Raw genomic sequence first — 27,083 nt, 5'->3', positions numbered from 1 at the left:
CCATCTTTTAGAAGCAGTACAATAAAGACACAGAATATGATAGCTACGTGAGCTTTTCTAAGTGCACAAAATGCATAGATGATAGAGGAAAAAAACCCAATTTATTATTAGGTCACTGCAAATGCCAAAAAACAGATTTTATGTTTCTCAGAAGTTATCAGGTGCAGGTTTGCAGTACAGTCGAGGCTGTAAGGTGACAGATGACATTTTTCTCTGCTTCTACATTTTAATTTAAAGCACAGCTCCCCTCTACAAGATAGTTTTCACCTATATAACGGTCACTGTGTGAACAGTGAGCAGAAGCAGACTTCATGGAACAAAGTTTCTATTAGATTTCAGGGAAGCTGAAATACAAAAATGTCACACAGCTTATCTTAATTTTGTTTCAGATCTATCTTAAAAAGCTCTGTGAAATACTTTCTACTCAAGAGCTGTATGCGGTTTATTATTTCTTTGGAAGTGTCATGGAATGATCCGAGTTGTAACAGACCTTACAGGTCATCTAGTTACAATCATCCTGCCACAGGCAGGGAACACTATTCTTCCACTAGGTCAGACTGCTTAAATTACTCCCCCTAGAAGGGTAAAAAAATTATATTTCATTTCTGTTTGCTTCCTAATTGTTTTGTTAGTTAGTTTTACTGTAGGTCTTATTCATTTGGTTTGTTTTTATATGATCATTGCCTTATGAAGAGCTCAGTTTGGTCAGCGAAAGAAGTTGTCATATGCCTAGTGATGCTCACTGATCCCACTTTTCATGGGAATAAAAAGGTGCTTAATTCAGGCAGTGCTGTCAAATGTAAAACAATTAGATTGTCTTCCTGCTGAGTGTACAATTTCCCTGGCACCTATAATACTATCACAGAGACCGTGGAAAATGGTTGAAGGTAAGGAGATGGAGTTCTAGATCAGTTGTGTTCTATGGAGAGTCAAACCTACAAGTGTTACAGAGCATAACTCTGCTCACTTGTGCATGTCAAACACCACCAGCAGTAAAAGTAGAACAATTTAATGAAGGAAAAAGAGGTTAAAAGAATTACAAGTTATTATCCCCTTTCTTTTATTCACAAGAGGCATGCAACAGACACAACAACACTGCTAAGCAACCTGTGTTAAATAACGTGTGAATTCCCAGCTCTTCATGAGTGGCAACAGTCTGTACAATTTTGTAACTGAGAATTACTGACCAGAAGCCAAGCAAGAAGTCATAAAAATTTCCCTTCATTACCACATCTAAAGAAGAAAAGGTCTGCTTAGGCAATGATATCATCAGTACAAAATAAGAGTTTTCTAGGACAAGCTGTTAAAACAGTTTTTTATGTACTAAAGTAATGAGCATTGCCAAAGTTAGTCAGAACGAGATGTATGAAGCTGGGAATTCTGGATTAATTCAGAACGTTTTTCTTTCTGTTTCAGAAAATAAAACAAAAACAAACCTTGAGGAGAGGTAACAACACAGATGTAGAGAACCAATGAAAGGAATTGGCTCTGTTGGAAACTCGACAGTCAGCTCCTCAAATCCTGCTGTAACTAATAACTTAAACACGAAATCTTATACTAAGTTCTCCCTCTGTTCTTCAAATTAAACTGATGCATCAATAATTTAAAGATGAGCTCTTACCTTCTGAATAGCCCTGGCCCATATTGCTTTTGCAAAATTACTTCTGGTTTGATCTTCATTTTTCCTGGAGAAAGAAAAAATAATTAAAAATCTTTGAGAAAGATATGGACAAATTGATCAAACCTAAGTAGAGCCAATATTGGTTTTCTCAGTATTGCTTCTGCATATATTATCTTTTATATACTATATATACACACTAGAAAGTACTAGCTCTACAGAAGTCATTCTTAACAAGGATTTTATAAAATTTTTCCTAGTAATTAGGGTGACTTTTTACTTTGTAGGGAAGGAGGTATCTGAAATCACACAGCATCATACTCTGACTCAATAATACATTAATCTGAACAGTAAGCACTCTATCAGTGAGTAAATTCCTAAGTGGCGTTACCCATTGCAATTTCAAACACTACACTTAGCAATATAGGAACTCTTCATTATGATCTCTTTAGCCATTATTTTGGGATACTTATTTTATTCATATCTGACTGATAAGTTTTGAACTAGATCAGTATTTGTCATAGGCAATAAACAGGTTAAAAGACAAATCTAGCATGCCTTTTCTAAGAGGCAAACAAAGCTACAAGCTATGGCAACTCAACATTTTTAAATAGCTTTGTATTTAAAGACATTAATTGTCAAAATGAAACATTACATATCACAAATAGTATGTCTTGATGATTAATATTTTTATTGCCTTAGTTTTATTACAACTGAATATAAAGATAGGGAAACATTTATCTCCACTTTTCCCCATTCATTTCTGCCTACTCTGACACTCTCCACTTGTGCTGACAGCTGATAAAACAGAACAACATTTATAGTGAAGAGTCCTCAGATCTGCTGGTGATTTAACTGTAAAGTTACTGCATGACACACACACACACACTTCATTCAGCACATGGAGAAAAATCAGCAAGCAGTAGAGAGCAAGGATAGTCAACACACGTCAGTAACTCTATATGCTGACGCTCTCTGCTGTAACACAGTATCAGATTGCAGTTTTGAAACAATTCTTATCAACCGAGGCACAGAAGACTGGCTCACAGTAATGCCTTTGGATTACAGGGATACAGGGAGTTCCTGGGAGTAACAGTGAGAAAAGGGGAAGGAAAAAATAATAGAAAAATTAAAAGAAAGGACCTGAATTTTCTCTTAAGGCAGAATTATTAGCACTGTCAGCTGCTCTTTGCAAACTGCACTAAAGGAGTTACTGATAGAATACCCTGGTACCATTTACTTATTAAGGCTTTTGAATCATGGTCTAAACCTCTACAAGAGAAAAATAAATTAATAAATAAGCTAGCACAACAAAAACTTACATTCAATCAGCTAAGCATCATTAACTAATCTTTGGAACAGAAATCTTATGCCCCCACATTCAGAATTCCACAAGACAACCATAATAGAGTTCCATTAACCAACTGTTTCACCACAGCTGGGAATAATCCTGTACTAATTCAGTTCATGGCTGTTAGGCACGGGTTAAAGTCATTAGTATGGTCTCCAAGACTTTGGCAAGAATCGAATAAATTCAAAAGATGTTGTTTGTTAAGTAGTAATATAAAAGTATACAGTGAAATACACCATATATATGACTATACATATATACACACATACATATTTATATATAAGACAATGGCAGCCTTTCCACTAAGTAAGGTTGCAGAGTATTTATACTATACTTGAGGTTCACACATTCCTACATAATTATCTTGGACTTTTAAAATAGTATTCTTTTATTTGAGGAGAAAAATGTTCTCTTTGATATGCACAGCTGAGTGAACATGATGCAAATTAAGTACGAAGAGGCTTGTCTCACCCTGCACTCATCTTTGAAGCTGCATATTCTCAGGTTCAGTCTTTTTTCTATGCACATATACTGTTTTTGTTATTGTTGTTTTATTTATTTATTTTTTGTTATTATTAAAAACACAATCATTTAGAAAGACTAAAAGACCAAAATCATACTATTTCACTGTTCCCTACAGGATAATTCCATTTTGCAAGGATCCAAACAACCACCCTAGACCAAGTTCATTTACCAACAGAAGACATGCAAAGGAATGAACAGGCTACAAAAAAACAAAAGCTGTTTACAGCCAGATCAAAAGCTAAAGATTTTAAACAAAGCATAAAAATTACACTAACCCTTCCATTTAGCAGATGCTTCCCCTATCAATTAGGTTGGCCAAGCACATCAAAATTGGTCTAATATTTCAAAGTCAACTTGCGTTTTCATGACATCTGTAAAATTAAATCTCACAATAGAACATATTGTAAAGCAGTTAATTATAGGGCAATTGCAGCATAGCCACATCCAGACATATAATGACATCCTCTGAATACTTATTTGTTTACAGCAGACAGCCTAAAATACCTGCATTGATTTTTAGCTATTCATCACTAGTGTTGATTCAATCAGCTCTGAATGCAACTGGAAATAAACAACAGAAGAAAAATTCAAATAGTTGCGATGTCTTTTCCCTCTTACAAAAAAAGAAAGGCATTATGAGATGCTTTTCAACCAGCAGTTTCCACTCCCACACCACCACCTGCCATGCTTTTGTATTATTACATACACCTGGGCTTCAATGACCTCGTCTTCGTTAAGGCACCTGTCAAGAACTTATCTGAAGCTGACTGCATTGAAATTGTTTCCAGCTGAAAACAAAGTGCCTTGTATCAGGAGCTTTTACCTAACTCTCCTACTTAGTACAGGAGAACATTATTCTTGTAGAAAAGCGAATGTGGAATTTGGCACCTGTAAAAATGGTATCCCAGAATTAAGAATTATCATGCTATGAAGCTATAATTTAATTTTAGTGCTCTTCCACTGCCTCATTCTGTACAGATTAAAAGAATTACTAGTATTAAAAAGCTGGTTAATGAGTCACAGTTTAGTAAAACACTGGGAAGAACTGAAGTAACAAACGTACTTCTCAACTGCAACATGTTAAAAAGAAATGAATGACAAAATACAAAATATTGAAAGGAGCATTAAGAAGAGAGCCAGGCATTCCTAGCTAAGTCACAGAAAGTCTTTCAAATTAAGCATCACAGATTCGTAAGATTTAACATTATCTGTCATACATCTTTGTATCCACTCATACTCTTATGTCTTACTGACAAGACAAACTACTCTAAGATACCTTTCCAGAAGCATTAAATATATAATCCTTTACATTTTCCTGCTTTCAGATTCTTACTATGCACTTCATTATTTTATTTCCAAACACTACAGCAGAGAAACAACTTGTTTGTAGGTCAGCCACTTATTCCTATGATAAATTTTCATTTTGAATTTGACTCTGCTATTTTTTGTTTGCATTTTCTTTCTTACCATCTTCATCAACAAATTATATAAGCTTTACCATCATCTTTAATTATCTGCCCACACGATATTAACATTAGAATTGTTATTCACTTTTAAGAATTTAGAGTTATAGCCCTGGGTTCTTGGTGGTTTTTCTTGTGTTAAAACTACATTTTCAAAGCATGAGTTTCTTTTGGACAAGTTCCTAGATTTCAGTTTTCTATATTTTATTTTGAAAGCAACATTTTCTGTAGCAATGAAATAATATTTACTGATTTCAAGATCATCTTGTGTACATGCCTAATTCAAAACTTATTACAGCAATAACACCTTCCTACCAACCATTCCAACCCAGACATTCAGTAACATGTGAACAGAAACAAAAAGGTCACTTACAAGATCGTATACTTTAGATAACTTTTTAAGAGATTTTTGTATCACACTTCTTCATGTTACTTACATAATCATTAAGAACTTAAGGCTTATAACAAGGTCTCCATGTTTTGACCCATGTTTTGACTCACCTCTAGAGCGAAGTTTCCAGTTACATGTTTATCCCCATAGTAAAACTCACTTTATGTTTTTCTTAAGCCTCCATATTTTCTCTACTTCTTCCTAAGATTTTTCATAGGAGCAACTCACCGCATGGCAATCTTCCCATTTTTCTGATGGTATTTGTTCTTGCTTGGTTCTTAGAAACACCTGAGCCACAGTCCATTAGCTGCACAGCTGCTAAAGACACCCTGTAAATAGCTGCAGCCTTGTTAACCCTCCTCTTTCTGGTGGTAATTAACCATTTGTTGGAAAATAAGTTCTTCCTTCTCCTTAGCATTTCACCCTTCAGACAATATTTTTATGGGTTGTTACCAGTTAAAATTGATTTGGGAAGTCACAACTCATTTTAGCAACTATTTCCCAATAAGCCAGTTTGAGGGGTTGAAAATGGTTACTGGGGGAGGTAGATAACTTCTTAAACTGCTGCAACTGACAAAGTCACTGATCTGATACACCAAAGTCAGTACTTAAAGTAAGCTTGTCTTGAATTTTACATTTGCATCAACTTAGCTTAGTGTATGTTTTACAGCTTTCTTTTGGGTACGATCTTCGAAACATTCCAAACCCTCTTTGATGCATTGTGTTAGATTCCTGCAGTCACCAACCCTAAATCTATTGCTCTGAGCATTTAGAACACTGATCAATCAAATAAACATCTTGGCATTAACCAAAATGGAAGATGAAAGTATTCCAAGAGGTAAGGTGAAAGTTTCTGTATGTACACAGAATAGCCAGAAAAGGATTTATCTGAAGTTATTAATATTTATGATCATCACTTAAAAAAAACAAACAAACAATAACCCTGAAGGAGGAAGCAGAGCTATAATCCATACCCCTTCTTTAGTGGGAAATGGCATTTTTAGAAGGACTAAGCTGGAACTGATAGCAGTTAGTTAGCTTTGCCATCTTTGGGTAAGCATTTTTGGTATCCCCACCTCCCTGTTCTTCCTAACATGAAAATAAGCACAGGCATAAAGCAAGTTGTCACTCAAGCAAGTTGTCACTCAAGACCTATTGTTAGATCTTCTGTGAAATAACTTCATTTATGTCACCATTTACATGTTGTGACAACTAAATGCTCTCCAGGGCACAAGTCTACATTAATGATAAAGGTATTTCATTCCACCCTGACAGCAAAGGGCTGAAAGGTTTTCTCTTTGTGAATCTTCAGTAGTTAGAAATCAATCAGAAACCAACACAGAAGGCAAGATGTTTTATACAGAAACTTGAATTGATACCGAGAACACTTGAACAGGGTTTACAGTGACAGCTGAAGATCTGCAACTTTTTATCTCAATATTCTTTAGGATTAAACTCTTCAGGTGTATAAACTCCTGCTATTTTTAAGTCACTTCGAGTATTTTGACTTCTAAAGACAGATGCATTTTTGATTCAATGTTCCAAGATACTCCTTTTCTCAACTGTGAAGCCCATCTGTCTCATAAGGCTTGGTCTGCAAAACTGGGTGGCATCCTGCTTTGCTTATGCTGGAAGAAATAACTCAACTGCCTTAAATATCATCCTGAGAACAACTGCAACTGAAGGCCTAGTGCTAAAATGCAGAAATTGAGAATAGTTCAGTTGGAAGGTACTTAAAATAATCATCAAGCCTAACTGCCTGACCATACAATGTCTATGCAGGTTATAGAGAAGGGCATCCCTTTCCACTTCCCCAGAAACTGTAAAAAGCAGTAAAGTCACCTCTTGGCCTCCTTTTCTCTAAACCAGATAACCCATGTCCTTAGCAGTTCACCCCTGGTAGAAGGACATGCCTTCTATCAGCTTCAATGCTTTCATATGGAGGCAATCATGTATCTCATTTTTTTTTCTTCTGTACTGTGGAGCTGAATACTGAACACAACATTCAAGGGAGGCTGAATCAGGGAAAACTACTTTTAACTGGCAGGCTATGCTGTTTTTAAACACACTCCAACCACTCAAGCTTTGAACTAATTCTTTCCCCCTGCACAGCTATAGAGTAGTAGTTTTGAAGGTATTCTTTCTACTATGGTCCAGTGATATACCAGCTTCTAGTTCATCTTGACTGCCACAAAGCATCACCTAGCACAAGTAACAATAAAGAGCTATTTTTATATGCTCTGTCACAATTTTCAGGCAAGTGGACATTAGTAAGTCAGAACACTATTTACAATAACAATAGAAGGACAATAAGTATTTATTTTCCCCATTTATTGCACATGTGTTGAATTTGAAAATGTGATCTAGAATTACAGATGTGACTACAAATATCGCTATATTCTTACAACTCTGCTCTTCTCAATATATAATAATGCACATTTCATTATGAAATCTGCATCCACAAACACAATCATAAAATAACAGCTTTTTATTTTTATTGCTGCAGATAATCTTTAACAGTGTGAACTGTGCAATGCAAAATGTAAGAACAAGCCTCTGCTTCACAGCATAACCACATCATTAATACATATTATTTATTCAGTAAGCATCTTCTCTACATTTTTTCAGTCAGTACAGAATGTAAGAACAATTGTCCATCTGTTTCACTTCTGACAATTGAAAACATTCAATATAAAAAAAAAAACCAAAAAACCAGCAACAGAACCTAGATATAATTTTCCAGAAACACATAGGAATACAGCAGGACATCACTCTTACCATGATTATAACATCAGTGGAAAAAAAAAATATCCCCTATGATTCACTCTAGGAATCTAACACCCTTCGTTTCCCTTCCATCCAATATGATTTGCAACAAATAAGGAGTAATAGAGAAGGCCGTACTGTCATATATAAACATCTTTAGCACAAATCACTGAAAATAGGAAAATGGATACATGTATATCTGTTACAAATTAGTTGTAATCTGATCATATTTCAGTCCGCTTTGTACGGAGTCCAACACCACAGAAAGTGGATGGGTTTTAACTCAAACTGAATCCATACCTGTAGTGCCTACAGTTATGTGATTCACTATTGTTACAGCACTTAGTACTCTCTAGTTCTGATTCTGAACACTGCCCATACTTTCTCTGCTGTGGAGAGCTTCCGTAGCATTCTTTACAATTTCTTATAAAGATTTTTTTCTTAAAGAGACTTTGAAATAACATTTTACTTCAGAGAAATAATTCCAGAAACTTGGGGTAAGGGAAGTTTTGAAAAAAATGAAGTTGAATCTGAACTCTTCAAAGGCAACAGAGCAGAAAAGACCTTTAATGAGTGTACTAACTTGAGTGACAGATGAGAATGAAGCCTGAGGAACAATGGAATGAACTCTCAGCACCACAGTACTCTCAAAAAGGCTTAATTTTATTAAGAGTGTAAGCTGCTATTACAGCAATTTTCTAATATTGAAAAGATCGACCTTACTGTAATAAAATAAATGAATAACGCCATTTATATGTGGTTTTAAATGTCTTCAATAAGGCAAAACCAAACTTCACCTAAAGCAAAATATCTTTCTACTCACTTTTTTTTTCTTTTTTTTTTTTTTTCCTGTAATTCATGTATAAAACTGCTGCCTGAGTGGACAGAATTTTCAGGTGAATGTTTCTCAATATGAAAGATGCTCATAAGGGTGTAAGCATCTTGGTGGGAGCTTGCTGTTAACAGTGATCTTACCCTGCCATTTGAATGTACAACTATTAAATTACTTCAAGTTACCTAGGAAAAAAAAAAGCTTAAGCAGAAAAGCAAACCGAAGTACAGCTGCAGCAACAACTTCAAGATTGATTCTTTCAAACTATTCTGACCATCAAAAGATTGCTTCCCTACTCTTAAGGTATTTCCCATAAAGATGTATTTTTTTCAGCAAACACCATCAAGCATCAATACTACCATAACACCTTAAAGCAAAAATGGAAGTTTAAATCAGATGAGGTTCAACTAAGATGGATGCACAGCAGCTATTGCTAATACTTGGTGTTAGGTCATCTTGTTTAAAAGTTTTGCTAGCTGTCTGTTGTATGTGCTTTCAGTACTTCAAATTCAGGACAGTCCTCTTTCCCACTGGGAGAAAGAAAATCCCTATTACATTGTCTACTTACATTTGGAAGAACACAACTGGAAAACAATAATTTATACCAAAGTAAATAGCACACAGTAACAGTATATTATGAAAGCATTGCCCATATTAAGGCAGCACACAGATCCCACCATGCTAAGTACAACAGAAATGAGAAAATAACATTAGTTCTTCATCTTGAATACCTGCCTGTTGTTCCATTTGTGTAAACTAGATGATACTCATGTTCTCCTTCTGTATACCATGAAGTTTTACATATGCCCACTATAGTCTCTGTATCAAAGCTCAGTCACTATCTCAAAAACATATTTGATTTAACTCCATTAGTTATAATCGAGATCTAAAATTATTTTCCCTCATTAATTGAGGTTTTGAAGAGGAATACAAGAGTAAGTATTTAATACTATCTTTTTTAGATTTGGGTAATTTCTGTCCCTGAGGCTGTAACTTGACAAACCTAGTAACTAAACTGCATTGCTTTCCACAAGGCTATTAAATCTCAGCACTGACTGAATTGCTCAGATATTGCTGATAGACAGAATGCCTTTGGGTGACATTTCTCAGGGTCTGAGGACATTTTAAGCAAGTGCTTTTAAAAATAAGTTTGTCATTTTTAATCCAATATTTAAAGTTCAAGTATCAGAAGCATGTCTAGTCAATTCATGGTCTGACTGAACCTTACTCAAACACTTCAAAGTAGAAGTAGGTTGCAAAAATGCTTACTAAATGAAGTCTCTTTCCAATTTTTTGTTTTAAGAACAGCGAAGCGCTTTCTTCAGAGGAAGTCTTCAAAGAATTTGTATACAAGACAACTGAAATTGTGGATAGATATCTCTGAAGCAGGCAGAAAGAATCCGATTCAGATGCCTAAGTATAGGTATTCAAAGCTATAATGAACTCATCTGGCTTTCAGATGCCACTTGAGATGAGCCCAGGCATTCTAGAGGCCCTATGAAATGTCTGCTATACATGGAAGTGGGAGTTACCACAGAGAATATTAAATAACAATTATGTTTAGAAAGAACATAATCTTGTACAAAATCTCACGTTATGCCTTTCACAACCTTCCAGAATTGATGAAGCTGTTGTCCTTGAAAATGATAGTTTTGTTCTTTAAACATGTTGAAAAGAATACAGCATCAGTCATGAGAGAATGAAACTCAGTGATACAACTGGAACAATGTAGCACATGTGGATTGCAATCACACATCTTGATTCTGGAAAACTGCCTCCAAATAACATGTGTGTTTTTTGCATAGTCACCAAAATCCACTTTTTAAAGTGTTTTGTAATAGTAGTAATAGTCTTGTGCGGGTTGGAAGGGACCTTAGAGATCATCGAGTCCAACCCCCGGGATTTGAGCCTCTGTGTTGCAGAGCGGCACTTCTACCACTTGTTCCACAGGGGGGATTCGAACATCCAGGCCCCAGTGTTGCAATGCAGCACTTCTACCACTGTGCCAAAACAGTTTTGGTTTGTTTTTTTTTTTTCTTTTTCCTTGAGGGAGGGGTAAGGGGCAGGTATGTGAGGGCTTACTGCTTTCCGGCAGTAAATGTGAAATGAAATAATATGGAGGCTAATAGGAAATGAGATTTGTATACAACAAAACTTCAGTATTTACAGGATACAGCCAATTTGGTGCAATCATTCACAATAAATGATCTAATTTAATTACTCACCACAGGGTTATATGATGTATTTCATTAGTACAAATGTAATTTTTTTGATATAAACACACAAATATTTCATTACAAGCTTTATAACTATTATAATCTTTCTGGATAATCTTTGAAAATTGCCTCCAATTAGATTAAAGTAATTTCCATTTTGAATTACTACCTTGTAATTTAGTGATAACTCAATTTTTTAACACAAAAGTTCATTTAAATTAAAAAAAAAAAAAGTCATCTGGGGCAAAAAGGCTGAGGAAATAATTTCATTATCAAGACAGATTAAGTTACTTTCATTTAGATTAATCTGCTCAGTAGCTCAGATCTCTGTTGGAAAAGATATGTCAGCCCAGCCAATATGCTAATGACAGTCATGTTCTTAGGAAAATATAGTGAAATTGGTCTTTAATTACTGACATCCCCCACCCTAAGGAAGCAGTTTTACTTCTCCACTAATATACTGCAAGACTTTGCTTGTAAACTTAAAAAGATAAAATATAACAAGAAAAAAAAATGCTGTAGCACCCAGTTTATGTTTACTTTCCACTGACTGACCACACTAATGAACTTAATCACCTTTTTGCTAACTCATGTATTTAGCAGTAATTCTTCGTTGAACATACAGGCATCAGAACTACAGCTCTTACTTACATGAAGAGGTCTTTTAAGTGTGTACACATCATACTTTCATAGAACACATACCTTAATAGTGTAATAGCTTTTATTGTCTTTTCCCTCTGATAGGAAAACCGCAAGTTCCTGAATTTTTAACTCCACTGAAGTGTTCTCAGTGCTTGACCTCATAGGACTTCACACCAGAGAATAATAAAATCAACTGTCTGTCAACTTTTCTGTCCCACTAAACACCCTTAGATGTCCTTCCCCCCCCCCCCCCTCCAGGCCCCGGTGTTCTCTGCTTTAATTTAATATTTTCTGTACTTCAGAATTAAGCATCATGCAGGCAGCACATTGCTTGTGAACCACAAACCAGAAAAGCATAGTGAAAGATAACACAAATAGCAGTAAGACTGTCTAATTCCTCCTTTTGCAAGAGTTCAGTACACAGTTTTGAGGAAAACTACCTGTTCCATGCTTCAGCATGCAGCTCATTATTTAGACTCGTTGAACCTCTGACAAAATGCTGGAGTAAGCAAGGTCTGCCCCTGCTCATTCCTATTGTTACTTCATGCTGCCACAAAACACTTGAGCATCTGCCAAGTTAAATGGACCACAAAGCTGGGCTGAGTGAAAATTAACCTGGCAAAACATGCCTCATTTACATACAGAACAGTTCCCCAGGCTGGTTTATTGACTAGCTATACAAACTGTTGTGATGACCTGGAGAAGGGGACAAAACAGGGAACAGTAATAATCAGCTGGCAGAGAGGAGAATAAAATTGCTCCATTCATCCCTGAACCTACTCAATTCACTAAACAGGCAAAAAAACCTCATCAAGTGAGAAATGGTGCTACTTGTTTTTTGATTCAGACAAAGGCTCAACAGAGCGCATTCCAACAAACAACAGTTCCAGAAGAAGAAGAAAAGGAAATAGGAGTAACCAGCTGGTGACAACTAGAAGGAAATGAAAGAGTAGGAGGGGTCGGAAATAGAGACAGTAATGAGAGTGACTTCCAGTTCTAGTGAGATGCTCCTTAATTTGAAAGGAAACTACCATATAATTTGTCATTTGAACAAGCTAATGACTGACTACATCATCTTTAAAATAGTGTCCTTTAAAAGCATCACCTTAAATGAAAGCTGACAGTTGTGTGCTTCTGAAGCTATCTGCACATGAGCACGTACATAGAGTCTCTCGCAACAGATTCTAGAATGTTTGCTACTTTTATATCACTAACAGATCTCTGTTTTATAGGAATTTACCAAATAAGTATTTCTTATGCGCTTTTAATGCCTATATTTTTTATTAGGTTGAAATCCCCTTTCCTGACAACCTATGATTCAATGAGAGGGCAAAAATATCACTAATTTTCTTAGCAAGAGACTATTCTTCACACTTTCTTTCAATATAACATGAAGATATTATATTTCGTCCTACCATATACATAAAAAGGTGTTTTTCCATAGCTTCTTGTAGGTTAATGCAACTTCCAGTCACATGCTTGCTTAAAATAACTGCATATATTCTGAGCGACATTCAGTGATAAATGTTATAACTGCTTGATATGACAAATTAACATACCTTATCTTGTTTTCCAGCATGCTGAGACCACTTTCCAGGGATGACAGACCATCATACGTATCTTTATGTGAATCTTTTGTTCCTTGAAGTAGCATCCCCCTGTTGCAGCCTTTGTAATCTAAATCTTCATTCATATCTGAGGAGGAGAAATACAGAAATAGTAATTTGATTCCACTTGAAATCACAAGTAAAGAAAAGCTTGAAGGGCTCTCACTTCTACTGAACATTATTTTCCCTTCTGCAGATTAAGTCTGCGACATTCTCAAAGGGGCATCTTTCAGGAAATACAAAAAGCAACAACAGTCTTTATCTTTCCAATGTAATTTGCTTAACAAAGTGACTACACCGACTCCAAGAGTCAAGGACAGATTCTCAGTTGATGACAGCTGAACTGAATAGTCATTCAACAGAATAAGTGATCAAAATGTAATGATTCATTTAAGCTCCAGATAGTGGGTGAAAATTAATAACCAGCTTGCTCAGTACCAGACAGAATGATTCTAAGTTCTCCCTCTGCAAGGAGAATTGTAGTGTAAGAGTGACCTCTACAGGATTTCCACAGCACTCTACCTAGAGTACCAAGGACAGTCTAAAATCCTATTTCTTTCAAATATATTTATTTGGTAGGAGTACAATGACATTCCTGCTTAGTAGCAACCTGAAAATCATTAGCAACCTGAATCTGCAGTTTGTAAATATACAGTTAGGAGGTGCTTCCTTCTAACAGGTCAACAAGGGGAAAAACAAACAGAAAGCCCACAAAAATACAGAATATTGAGATGGCTTAACTTAGCTTTTGAAATGCTTTACAATGCTTCAGTGACACATTTAATCTACAGAAAAGTTAATACTTGACTCTATTTTAGGAAGTTAAAGTAGAACAGAATGGTTTAAAAGGCAGCATTGGAAGATATTTCTCCATTTATTAATTCTTTGGTAATGGTATTTACAGATGCTTCCCTTCCCTCCTCCCCAATTAATCTTTAACTCACCAAACGGTATTGCAAAGTAGATATCCAGTAAGAGCTCATGTGAAGTTGGTGTTTTTGTGCCTTGAATCTCATTTCCATTTTTTATTACTTTGGAATGCAGCATCCACCAGGCACCTGGACCTTCCTAGGAGAAACATTCAGAAAATATGCCTACATAGAATTTAAAGCCTTATCCACCAAGTTTCTCTTAATTCAGTGTGAGTACCTTTATGACACCTTACATCTCCCCACCCTCCCTTATTCTTGTAAGTAGAATAATCAAAATGTCAGTTTATTATACTAATAGATGTTATTTTCTATGGAGAGGTGGCTATGAAAACTTATGGGGGGATGCTGTAAGATAGCTTTTCTGATTTTCTGTCCTTGAACTTATCACTTAAAGGGCAACTCAGGCGCCAAACTTAAATCATCTTCCTAATTCAGGGTTACATATATGTGTGTGTGTGTGTGTGTGTGTGTGTGTGTATGTATATAATCCCCACAGACAACATAGAAGTGTATGGGTGTGAGAATTGCAGAGTATTGTAAGAAGAGATATCTTATTCTTTTTACTCTTTTCTGACAGTTTTGCAGCACTTCCACTTTGCTTCAGTATTCACATACTCCATGAAAACTTTTTCCATGATTTTCTAGCCTGAGAGCAAACATCCTTACACTGGTGGCTAACTATGACTGTGCTGGGTACTTAATGACTCCTTGGAATAATGGGTTTTCTTCACTTGTCTTTCTTCATTACAATACTCCATTCCTTATTACCATAGAGCAAACTTCTGTTGCCCTCTACAACACAATTGTATGTATACAACACAAATGTCCTGTCAGTTCCCATGGGACAGGACAACAGGGTTTTTTTGGCCATTTTAACAGATTCAAGGTCACACAGTGAAAAGTCAAGCCAGGAACAACAATTTGAAATTCCCTTGCTCAGATCCCATAAACCAAAACGTTCCTGCCTAATAGTTAAGAGTACAAATGAAGTCTAACCCACATACTGAATTACACCTGACTCAGTATGATGCTTGTTCTCCAGGGTACAAATAACTAATAGATATCAGCTGTTACTGAGTCACATTTGCTCTATACCTCAATATTAAGAGACCGAAGCTAGCAGAGACTATAAATTTACATCAATTATGTCACTGCACCAGCGTGAGAGACAAAAAAAAAAAAAAACCACAAAAAATTCATTTTATTTTACTTACTGTTTCATATTTTCACAGAAGGTCAACTTACTTCTGTTGCGTGTTCCACAGATGAAAAAGGAATCCATAAAACTCCTAAAATTCTATCCCAGAGCAAACCTTTCTTCCACAGTTCTACGGTGAAACCCTTTTCACCAGCACCAATTTCGCTAAAAACAACGAATACAAAAAACATTAAATTGAAAATGGTGGGTTTTTATCACAGTTCCTTGTGTTAATGGCTTACAGCACATTCAGAGAAGGTTCATATTCAGCATACTCAGAAGACAAAATAGCAGGCATAATATAAACATCAGACTGGACAAGCATTAAAGCATCATCGTTCTCAAATGCTTTTTTTCCCCCCTCCATTTGGTAAGGATAATTCTACCAAAATTGCAGCACAGTCCCCAGCTGTCAGTTGCCTTATTCTGCTAGTGTAATTTTTCCTTTGCTTTCACAGGTTGTAAGTTGTCTCACACAATATCAAACCCTCAAATAAAAAACACTGAAGAAGCAACAGTCAGTTGATAAGAAGTACCTGAAACTTACAACAAAAAGTCCTGTTCCCAGCAAGGTTCACTTCCCCTTCTGTCTATTGTAGTGCCTTTCAAGTTTTGAACTTTCAAAACAACATAGGTGTCAAATGCCTCTGTAAAAGAAGTAACAAGAACATATAGTTGTAGATCTAAATTATTAATATTTACTCTAGCAGCCAGAAACACTCAATTTGAAGGTTCTCCATACAACACAGTCAGTGACTGCTTTCAAACACATAGAGGTGAACAAGGAAATCTTTACAATGATATTATAACAGGAAAACCCCATTACAGGTAGGAAAGAATGTAATCCTAGATGCAAGCAATTTTAGTGATCAGATTCCAGACATAACTTCCCCGTTTATTTATCAATTTCCCTGACAGATTTTGTATGAAACCAGTACATACTCTCCACAGATTTTCTTCAACTTTCAAGTGATACAATAATACTGGCAATTAACTACTTGGTATTCATGTTCAAATAAAGCAAGACCAAGTGAAGGAGAAAGCTAACCTCTTTGCCTCTGTTTATCCTGTAGGTCCATCTAATTAATTAGGACTGATAATATTTGACAAAAGGACTAAAAGGTGTTAAGTAACGTTTTTTTCCCCCCAAAGAAAACCAACAGTCAACGTTTTCTGTAATGTAGTACACCAGTGTTCTCAAACATCTTTTGTTCTTACTTTAAACACTGTTGACAAAGTCAATATAGATGTCCAAGAAGTTGGCTTACTTTTGAGAAATAGTGTCAACAAGGCATGATTCCCATGCTATCCTATTACTCCATGTAACTGAGGCAACAGGTAAAATTTGCAAAAATTTTTGGAGCTGCAAAATGAAAACGTGGATTGGAAGATTGCAGCTCAGGTTGTGAGAAATCCTAAAACCAAATCCCAATTAAATCATTTTGCTAAAAAACAATCTGAAACATTTAATCCAACAGCTTAAAGCCCCTGTACCCATTTCTAAACTTAAGGAAAAAGAACCAACTCTACAGCAATCTCACCAAAGTAAGAGTTCCCTTAAAGGAAACAATAACAGAAAAGATAGAGTGGTGAGCTGGATTACTACTAAAAATGGTGATAAATCCTGATTGCTTTCCATCTTTCCTTGCTCATTTTCCAGCATAAGAGCTTCAAAATAATCTACCTGCCTGTATTGACAAATTTTCATTCAAGAAATAATGATATCTGCACTTTAGAACTACTATTTCTCCAAGGGCTCCTTGGCCTCTCTCCCTGGATATAGACACTGCCTTTCAGTGCTTTATCACTAATTAGTCCTCTTTAGATTTCATGGGTTATATTCAGTAACAAAATATAAAAGCCGTCTCCCACAGTACAGCAGATACAGCATTCTCCTTCAAAGAATAACTATCAAAGCAGACTGTTACTGAGCTTCTCTGGTAGTAGAAAGGAGTCACAGACTTTGTTCAAAGACAACCAGCTTTGCTTCCACAAATCCATTACAGCAATTCTCAATAAAAAATGGGAGTCTCTGTTCAACATTGTGTGAGCAAAGGAAGTGAAGTTTAAGAGCTTCTCTTGACTCAGTTTAGGTCAAATTAAGTAACATTACTTTTTAAAATGGAATTATCTTTTAACTTGATTGAGAGATGATAATTAGCAACTTAAAATAATGAATTGTTAGAGTACATAACCTTTTATTTTTATCTTTAAAGTACTTTTATTTCCTCATTTGTTTTGTGCTGAACTCCTGTTGAGATACATGACAGTCACCTAATAGGTTAATACGACATATGAAATAAAATTAAAACAGAAATTAGAGGGTAATTCAGACTTACCAGCTGCTTTATCCAATCTTCCTTTTTTAACTATAAAAGAAAAAAAAAAGATTTAATACCTCAACAATGTAATATTATTATTATTTAAGGAAATCTAAGCTATTTCAATAGTTAAAAAATAAAAATCAACAAAAAGTATAACACTTCCAAATATACACACCATTGTAATAATATTATTTATTGATACAATTTTGGAAAAAAAAAGAAAAGAGGAAAGTTTCTTTTACAGCCTGTTTGAGCTTAGTAAATACATGGGTCTGATACAAAGGTAGAATGGAGACTAGATAGTTCTTTATTATACACTACCCATCACCTCTTAATGAGGGTTCAAAACACTAAATAGATTTACAGAAAGCTTACAGTCTTCCCAACACTGAAACTAAGAACTAACATCCTATTAAGAAGTACTTTTCAGTATTAATTCTGCCTGCAAACACTTTACCAATTTAAAAGTTTGCATTTTGAATCCTGATTCATTTGTTTGTTTTACAGCTTTAAGTTCCACTCTGTGGCGTCACTCCTATGGATGAAGTGTTCTCTGGAACCAGCTGTGATTGACATAGATTTGTCTTAAGTATGGAAACATGGTTATTCCTTCAGATTTGATGTATGACTAGTAAATATCATCTAATTTAGTCTTTAATCCAGATAAACATTATTCTTTCCTGCTATACCAGCACACATAAGACAGTTTAGATGTATTTGAATGAAGCAACACTGCAGTCCTGCAATTTTTATGTATATCATGTATTTCACTGGTCTAATTTTGACCTAATAGTTGCCAGTTAATTACCAATAACTGTCAATTAAAAACGCAAAATTTCAAGTATTTAGCTTTACACTATTGAGGTCCCTATAGCTTAACACTATGTTCTGAGTTCCACTTGCTTATCTACCTTCCATTTACTTATTCTTGCTTTCATTTGTACCTAAATATCCTTAAGTACTCCGTGGCATTACAACATACTTATAAAATGTCTACCTAAATAGCTCCACTTTGTTTTGCATGTTGAGAAAGCTTTTGCTTTCAGAGCAAACAGGGAGAGACCATCAGACTGTCACCAAGCTGCAGGCAGATTGGGACTCCAAACACTGCATCAGTTTGACTACACTGCAAAGGCACAGAATTTACACACAGTGCTTGACTTCCCTTGAAGAAAGCAGTACAAGAATGACACCTCCCACCCCTCCCCCCTTCACATAAATCAACAATGCACATCCGCAGTCTCTGAAGGTGCTTCAAATAGCCACCTACTAAACATGTTGGGTGAAGAAGCCAGCTTGTTAAGAAAAACCTACCTTTTACAGAGAGAAGTTCCATTCCAGAAGAAAGGTAATTTAGGAGATAACTTTAAATAGTTTGTCTTGGTGAACACTAAATCACACCTCACCTCCTGTTTCTTCAGTGTAAGTGTGTTACACATTTCACTTTTCCTACACACTCCTCCCATGTTTTACATGGAGAAAAGCCAGCCAATTAAAACATCAGTGACAAATTCTTTCTGCTTCAATAAACATCCAGAGATGGAAAAGGAATGGAAAAATTATTACAGCTGCTTCCTCACTCTCATTTCCTCAGCGTCTATCAGACATAGCTGCCTCCAGTCCAAATAACAATCCTGAATGCCACCTCTGTCCAGCAATAACAAACAAGGCACAAGGATTTTATTAGGGACAAACTCTGGGATTTCTTAAACTTTCATTTTTAATACTCTGTTGAATAAAACGGCTCGGTACTCTACACACTGGTTCACACAGTCAGAACTTCTATTTTACTGCATTAGCTACAGCAATGTAAAAGTATGCTTAATTTACTAAAACAAAATGCAAATATCACAGGGACAAGCTTAATTTCAATTCACTCCATGAACTTGTAATTCTATTGCTGTACCTGTTTACTTTGCATGGATAACAAATACTCTGTTGCAGCGATACTTGATGACTTAGAAACAATACTCAAAACACTGAAATCACTACAAGAACTGCAGCTTTTTTTTTTTTTTCTTACTATTTGTTCTGGTTAATTGGGTTGTTAATGGTGCTGTTTTCTGTTCTTAAAAATGTTTTAATATGTATTCATAAAGTGATGAGAAACTTCATTTTTTTCTGTCTGTACCATACAATCTGTTTTTTTTTTTTCTTAGATCTTAAGTTCAAGTAGAGGAATAGGGTCCTCAGGGCAGAAGAGGAGATGTAAACCTTTTAAGCTCAGGATATACTGAGAAATTGTTTGAAGTTCAAGAGAAATTCAGTGAAAGGTGAATGTTGAGACTTTTTAACCTGGAAAAGAGAAAGATGCCATTGGGGTGAGGGGAAATTTATCAGTGTTTATAAATATCTCAGAGGAGATGGTAAACAGGACTGTCTTTTCTCATTGTTTTTTTAATGACAGGACAGGAGTTAATAGGCACAAATTTTAATTACTTCATTTGAAGAATATCTATATTTTATCATAAAGGTAATTTAATACTGAAATAAAGTTCATCCAGAGAGAATGTGGAGACTTGTACAGATGTCATCATTACACAGGAAGAAATATACAGAGAATACCTGAATACCAGCAGAGAATCGCTGAATATGGACTGAGGACACATTTAGCCCAAGTAGTCTTTCACTTTGGGAAAGCATTATGCTTAACAGAAGAACAACCAAGAGCTCTGAGCAGGACCAAGCAGTCAGGACAGAATTTGACTGAAGGACGAGAGCAGAAGCTGCAATATGACAAGGGTGTTTCACTACCCAATAGTTTCAGTACATTCAAGTAAAAACTTAGTGATACCTTCCCCTATGTTTTCCTCTTCCATTTTATCATTTCTAACATAATGACTGATATTACAGGTTCTATAAATGCATGTCTAGAATCAAGAATGCAGGAAAACATTTTAAGTACACAATCAATTGCCTTGCATTCCTAGCCAAACTATATCAAATCCACAATGGGTAAGAAGTATGGACAGAAAACAAGGTATGATGCTCCTATTAAGATATCAAGCTGATACTTGACATCACCAAGTGATCTTCTGTAAGACACATGGAAATCTGTTCTGTTGCTTTTTGTTTTTAAACATACTTCTGTTACATTATTTCTTTGGACTGACTTAACTTGCACATAGTAACAAATAGAAGCTGCTCAGCATCAAAAGCAAGGAGATTTCAGTTTGATTATTTACCTACTTGGCATTAGAACCACACATTGTTCTTCGCAGGAAGTTCTTTCTCTACAGGATGCTTGTAATGCAACAAATATGGTCACAAACACATGATTTATAATATGACGTATAACAAGAATGAGGATTAAAGTCTCTCAGTTCTCACAAGGGAAGGAAAATAAAAAAGTAAAGATTTCTTTGGTTTAAGAAATATGGAAAAATAAAAAAACAGTGCAAAAGAAAAAAAGACCTTTTAGCCAAAATTCAATTATACTTAAGTACTATTTATAGGAACAGCCTCCTTGAATCACATTCCTATGTGAATGCTACGAAGCTATCTTTTCTTGGCCATTTTTATTCAGAGCCATGTACAGAATGAGAAGAGAATTACATACTGTGGATTATTTTTATTCAGTTTGGATACTCTTCAGACTCTCAGCCTCTACAGTGATGGGGTTATTCAGAATTATGAAGTCACACGTTCCAGAAAGTCATTGTATAGATAAAGATATGCTTCAGTGCAAAGATAGATAAAACTAAAGGAAACCCAATTTACTTTTTAGCATCTATATTCAGTTACCTTTGATTTTCTAAAGATCTCTTTATCATCAATATGATCTGTGTAAGACTGATTGCTGCTACTGGAATTCAACTGCTCACTATAATTCCAGAGGAATAAAGGACCAAGACTTCTAGTTCACCAAAGCTATGAGCTGAAAGCAGAACGATGTGCACTTCTGCAACCTTAATCTACTTGAACACCAATTTAGCAATAACGAATTCTGTTTCCGCATTCTCAGGAAAATTAAACAGAAGTTTCTCCTCCAGCTTTTCCCCTGGCTCCCTCTAGCGTCGGAAAACGTGTATTACTTAAGGCAATGGAGCATGAAGTGTAAGGCAGAAACACACATCTATTTTTAAATGATAACCCATATCACTACCTTATCTTTGGACCTGGAGATTCAAACATTATTTTTCTTGGGAAATGAAACATTAAGTTGTGTTTTTCAAATCTAAAGAGATGACAAGAAGTTGAACTTTGCCTTGCTTTGATTCTAAACCATGACAAGTAGCATCTTTCATCACCTGTTTATCCAATACTAATTTGTGAAATCATGCTTATTCTCATAAAAGCATTGAATTAACCAACAGCATCCTTAAGTCTCCAGGAGTGGTGAACCCAACAAAAGCCTTCCTTTGCAAAAGAACAGCTTAATTGTAACAACATGTAGCTTTGTACAATAAATTCTCACCGCTTGACAACTCTGCCCCAATGCAACCTAAGCTACAACTGCTTCCCACTTTGCTACACGACATCTGTCAACAATGTTGTTAAGTCCTAATTGTTCATATTAGTCTCAAAAAGAAGCTTTGGTTACTAAATGAAGCCAGTTGAATATTCTGGCTCATGTAAGTTGCTCATTGTTAGCCTTGTTTTGATCCAATTATAGTTTGGGAAAACAAGACACTGACATAGAAGCTAGCTGCACGATGTTTCTACACAGCCTGGTGCCCAAGTTCGCAATAAACACAGCATTCCTGAATGAAGCACTCTGTAAACCTACATAAGCTCTCTTCAACAGAAGAATCAGAAAAGAAGATCACATATACACAGAAGGTAAAATGAGGTGGCATGAGTGGTATCTACATCAGAGAGAGAGAGATAGGAAAAGAGCTGAGTTTAAAATGTTTATCTTCTGTATCTGTATGTGAAAACACACTCAAGGAACAGAGCTAGAAATGACTGTAGCTTTAGTGCAGGAAGTTCATTTAGTGCAGGAAGTTCACCTTCGGAGCAGAAGAACCAAACCAACCATTTATCTTCTCCAGAAGAGGATGCTGAATCCCAGCGCTGATTTCATTTTCTCTCTGCACCCCTATCCTTTGTGTATTTTTGACCCGTTAACTGCCGTTACCTTCTGGATCCCATCGGTTCAGAGGTCTCCTTTTCTTAGTAGTTACTTCCCTACATGAAATTATTCCACGTGAAAAAACAGTAGTCCTCCCTCACAAAGTTGTTTACAAGAAATACAATAAGTTTCCAAGGGAATGCTGAGTCTTAGAAAAGCTAAAGTGCAGAACGAGGTGGGGAAGGGGAGGGGGAAAGGGGAGAGCACTTTTTAAAGTTCCACAATCTCTACGAACTTCTTTTCTTTATGGTTACTCACCTCTATAACATGCCCCGTGGATGAAGGCTGCAATCACATCAATGTATTTTGGAATATCGTTCTTTACCTCAAGGCAGACACCTCAGGGAAACACCTCTAACACACGCACGAGCTCAGCAAGACTAAAATAAAAACACAGCAGGCATAAGGCACCGCAGTAATTATTGCACTAAAACAGGAGAACTATAGACACTAAAAACATACTTAAGCCTCTTTACATCCTCTCAGGTCTCTGTATGCTTTCATATTATTCCAGTAAATACAAAGAAGGCAGATTTAGGAAGTAATAAGTTCAGAGACACAAACTTTTCAGTAACACCTGTTCCCGTTGCTTTGTTTATCTCGCGAACCAACAACCATCACATCTATTCGCTGTCTTCTCTCCTGCTCTCTCTCTATTCACAACAGTCCACCTAAGCTCTCTTTAAGCCCTCAAAGCTGAGCAGCGCGTACCCCCCGCACCGCGCAAAGCCCCGCCCGCCCGTTTGGAATCACACTCCCCCGCAGCGCCCACCTGGGAGCTCAAAGCGGCCGCTCCGTTCCACTCCGCCCCTCTCGGAACACCTGTGTCCCGCTGCAGCGCGCAGAAGCGCAATACTTCTTTGCCCTGTACGGTAGTTAAGCATTACCCGTACTCCATCTCTGGGTGGGGGGGCGCTCTGAGGTCCGGTGCTCACCCGTCGGAGGTGCTCTGGGTGCGGCGTGTCCCCGCCTCATTAGCAAGGGGCGGGTGGGTGGACGAGATGTGCTGGCGTCGTCCAAGTTTAACCCTACGTCCTTTTTATTTTCTACCTACTATTTTTCTTGTTGTTTCGTTCTTCCTTCTTTCGGGCTCTCCGTCCTTTTCCCCTCGAGCTGTCGAGGCTGAGACCCGCTGTCTGAGCGCGTCACCTCTGCGGGCGCCCTGCGATCTGACCGGGCTGCGGGCGGCGCGAGCTGCGGGCGGTTCGTACCAGCTTCGCTCCGGCCGCCGTCCCGCGGGCGAGCACTGAGCTGTGCGTCACCCTCCGGAGCAGGACGCACCCTGCCCTCGCTCCTGCTTTTCCCCTCGGTGTTTCTCTCGCTCGCAGTTCCCGGAGCGGCTCCAGGTGAGGGGCTGCGCTGGCTCAGCTCAGCTTTTCTCTCAGCGCAGGCGACACACGCGCATTGCACGAGGCTTTGCTTGTGCAGACCCCTCGCGCGGCTCGGGCTTGGCGTGGTGATGGGAGGACAGGGCGAGCTCTGCTGTGCTGCAAGTAGAACTTTTTCTTTTAGCTGTTATTTTGTAATTGGTTGTGGCCTGTCTGTGTATTTGTCAGCAGCTGCTCCGTGTTTGCGTGACATTTAAATTTCAGTTTGTGGTGCTTGATGTCTCGTGTGGGTGTTGAGATTCCAAAATAACTAGAGATGTACGTACATCTGCCGCACTTTGTCTCTTAGCAGTGGTTCGGATTAGGAATTCTGCTCAGGGAATCGAGAGGGCTCGCTGAGAGCCTCGTGGTCACAGTTGTTTCTTCAGTCCTTGCTAGGACTGCAGCTCCCTGAAAGGAGGTTGCAGTGAGGTGGGGGTCAGCCCCTGCTCCTGGGCAGTGGCGATAGGATGAGAGGGAATGGCCTGAAATTCTGTCAGGAGAGGTTCAGGTTGGATATTAGGGAAAAACTCAGAGTGGCTTGGCACTGGAACAGGCTGTCCAGGGAGATCACCGGCCCTGAAGGTGCTCAAGAAGTGTAAATATGACACTGAAGGGTATGGTCTCGAGCTGTCACAGCTGTGGGTTGGTTGCTGGACTGTGATCTTAGTGGTCTTTCCAGCCTTTATGATTCTATTACATAACATAGTGGTGTTTCCTGTAACTTCAACAAATAGGTAATGCCTTCGTTAAGAGTATGTGAGCTTTGGGAACGCTCATTACAGACACTGCTGCTGTGTGAGCTGGTTCTGCTCCAAAGGTCTGTGCTGCTTTCATGGCTGATGGTGTGACTGGACCAAGCCTCTCATTAAACACTTCAAATGTTAAAATTAGAACTATACTGTAACAAAGAGTGCAATCTGTGCCTTGCAAAGTATTGAGTCAGGTTCGGACTTTGCTTCATAATAAACTGTGTCTTAGTATGGGACTGTCTGTGTGTATATTATAAATCATTCAGGGCTGTTTACACTAAACAGCCGTGTGCCCCGTAGCAGGGAACATTGTGTAGAGGCCTGTTTGGTAATAAAGAGTACTCAAAGAGCAAAAGGGAAAAGTGAGGAGTTCTTAAACAGTCACAGTTGGGAAACTTTCCTGATGATGTGCTTGATTACACTGCTAATTAGTGATTATTGCATCACTACACAAAAGCCAAATCTGGTGAAATGTTTTATTTCTAGCATCTGATTCCAGTTCTGTTTGTTATTTCAACATGCTGGAGTACAGTGCAGCTGAACCCAGACCAACACCCTTCTGACGATGTATCTTCAGTGACTTCAAGGTCACTCAGGGAAGACAGAGTGACTCAATCTCTGATGGGTATTTGCTGCCTTTCTCTTGGGGATTTTATTTATTTTTAACTTTTTCTTCCATATTAAAGCAGTGTAAATAATGAATTCTGTAGGCTTAGTTATGGCTACTTTGTTACACAGTGCGATGTTTCATAAAATTGAAAGTTCATCAAAGCTCTTGTAGGTGATGTGCGAGTTTGGCTTCTATTATGTATTAATGGTTATCAAATGTGTACACAGCTATTATATCCAAGACTTTTTAATGGTGGCGGAAGAAAGGGATTTTATATTCTTGCATGTGTTTTGGTTTTTGTGTTTGGAAAAAGGTGTCTCACAATGCTTTCCTAGCAAGCTTAAAGTAATAGCTTATGGGGCAATGCTAACTTCTAAGAGGTGCAGGTTATTATACCATACCCTGTATCATTGTGTACAGCACGAGAGTTCCAAGTTGCTGGTGGTTTTCTTGCCCCATTTTCCAGTTTAGGAGCAACATAAACTATTTTAATTAATATTGTGTCACCAAAAGGTTTTCAAATGGCCAATTGAATTCTGCCAAGATAGAGTCTTTTGATGAAAACATATCTTTATTGATTGTTGAAGAAGAAAATCATTCTTAAAATGAAATCCAGAGAAAAAAAATCATATCCCTCAGAGAAAATTTCTGAGTGGCAGGCTGAGATTAACATCATAAAATTGAATTTGTGCTGCAAACCTTTGATGTAATCAGCAGCTGGGAGATGGTGTTGCCCTTACTGTGCTCCTTCTGATTGTGGTGAATTACAGTGTGGAATGAAATAAGTGTTTCTTGTGTCACTCGTTCAAGAAATACAAACAAGGTATTACTAGGTGGTTCTTGCTAGTTAAAATGAGTTGTATTGATTCCTGGTCCTGGGCTCTTGCTCCCTTGGACTGAAAAAGCAGCACAGTTGCACCCCAAGGGAGGTCTGGTGGTCACTCAGCAGTGACTGCTCTGGCTGATGAAGGTGTAGGCCTGGCAGGTCCCATAAGAAGTACTGTTAAATCTTAAACTAGAAATGTACTGGCAACCACGGTCTCCAGAATGAGAATGAGGGGAAGCTATCAAAGCCAAGTAGAGGGAAAGGTGTGGTTCAAGATCTTGAAAAATGTATTAAAACACAAAGAGGTGCGAGAAAGAACAGTCTTCTTCCTTGGAGCCTTTTCATCTCCATTGTATTCTAATTTCTAAGTTGTTTTTTTTTTTCCTCAGTATTTCATTTTCTTTTCTAATTTACTGCATTGCTTAAACCTATAAAAACCTGCATGTACTCTTGATGCTTCACAAAATGCAAAATATTGTTTGTTGTTTTCAGATTCAGGAGTACAATGGGATTCTGAAGAGCAATTCATAGCAAAGTTGTGAGCAGCATTGCTGGCATCAGTGTGGTGGCAGAAAGTTATTTTCAAAGT

General features: G+C 37.2%; 2 protein-coding genes across 7 annotated transcripts in view; one reads left to right on the top strand and one right to left on the bottom strand.

Moving 5' to 3' along the window:
- The window catches only part of UNC13C (unc-13 homolog C), a 153,941-nt gene extending 130,029 nt beyond the window's left edge, over positions 1-23,912 (bottom strand). For 2 of the 6 annotated variants that reach the window (XM_085514971.1, XM_085514972.1), the window contains exons 1-7: positions 19,180-19,314; positions 17,881-17,910; positions 16,089-16,188; positions 15,589-15,706; positions 14,356-14,479; positions 13,364-13,499; positions 1,622-1,685 (exon numbers count right to left, since the gene is read on the bottom strand). In XM_085514971.1, the coding sequence (XP_085371097.1) occupies positions 1,622-1,685; positions 13,364-13,499; positions 14,356-14,479; positions 15,589-15,706; positions 16,089-16,188; positions 17,881-17,910; positions 19,180-19,201 (594 nt within the window). In that variant the 5' untranslated portion in view covers positions 19,202-19,314. Of the gene's footprint in view, positions 1-1,621; positions 1,686-13,363; positions 13,500-14,355; positions 14,480-15,588; positions 15,707-16,077; positions 16,189-17,880; positions 17,911-19,179; positions 19,315-23,197; positions 23,320-23,514; positions 23,654-23,711 lie in introns of those variants that run through there. The other 4 variants (XM_085514973.1, XM_085514976.1, XM_085514975.1 and 1 more) reach the window with 4 other exon arrangements.
- Positions 23,913-24,054: 142 nt separating this feature from the next.
- The window catches only part of WDR72 (WD repeat domain 72), a 94,994-nt gene continuing 91,965 nt past the window's right edge, over positions 24,055-27,083 (top strand). The window contains exon 1 of the mRNA XM_015873028.3: positions 24,055-24,285. The gene's annotated coding sequence lies outside the window, so the exon portion shown is untranslated. The remainder of the gene's footprint in view (positions 24,286-27,083) is intronic.

This window comes from Coturnix japonica, chromosome 14 (genome assembly GCF_054131305.1).
Source record: "Coturnix japonica strain WE chromosome 14, WE-NBRP24, whole genome shotgun sequence".
In the NCBI taxonomy this organism is placed as follows: Eukaryota; Metazoa; Chordata; class Aves; order Galliformes; family Phasianidae; genus Coturnix; species Coturnix japonica.
The sequence above is the reverse complement of the archived record's forward strand: the minus strand, read 5'-3'. Positions and strand labels throughout refer to the sequence as shown.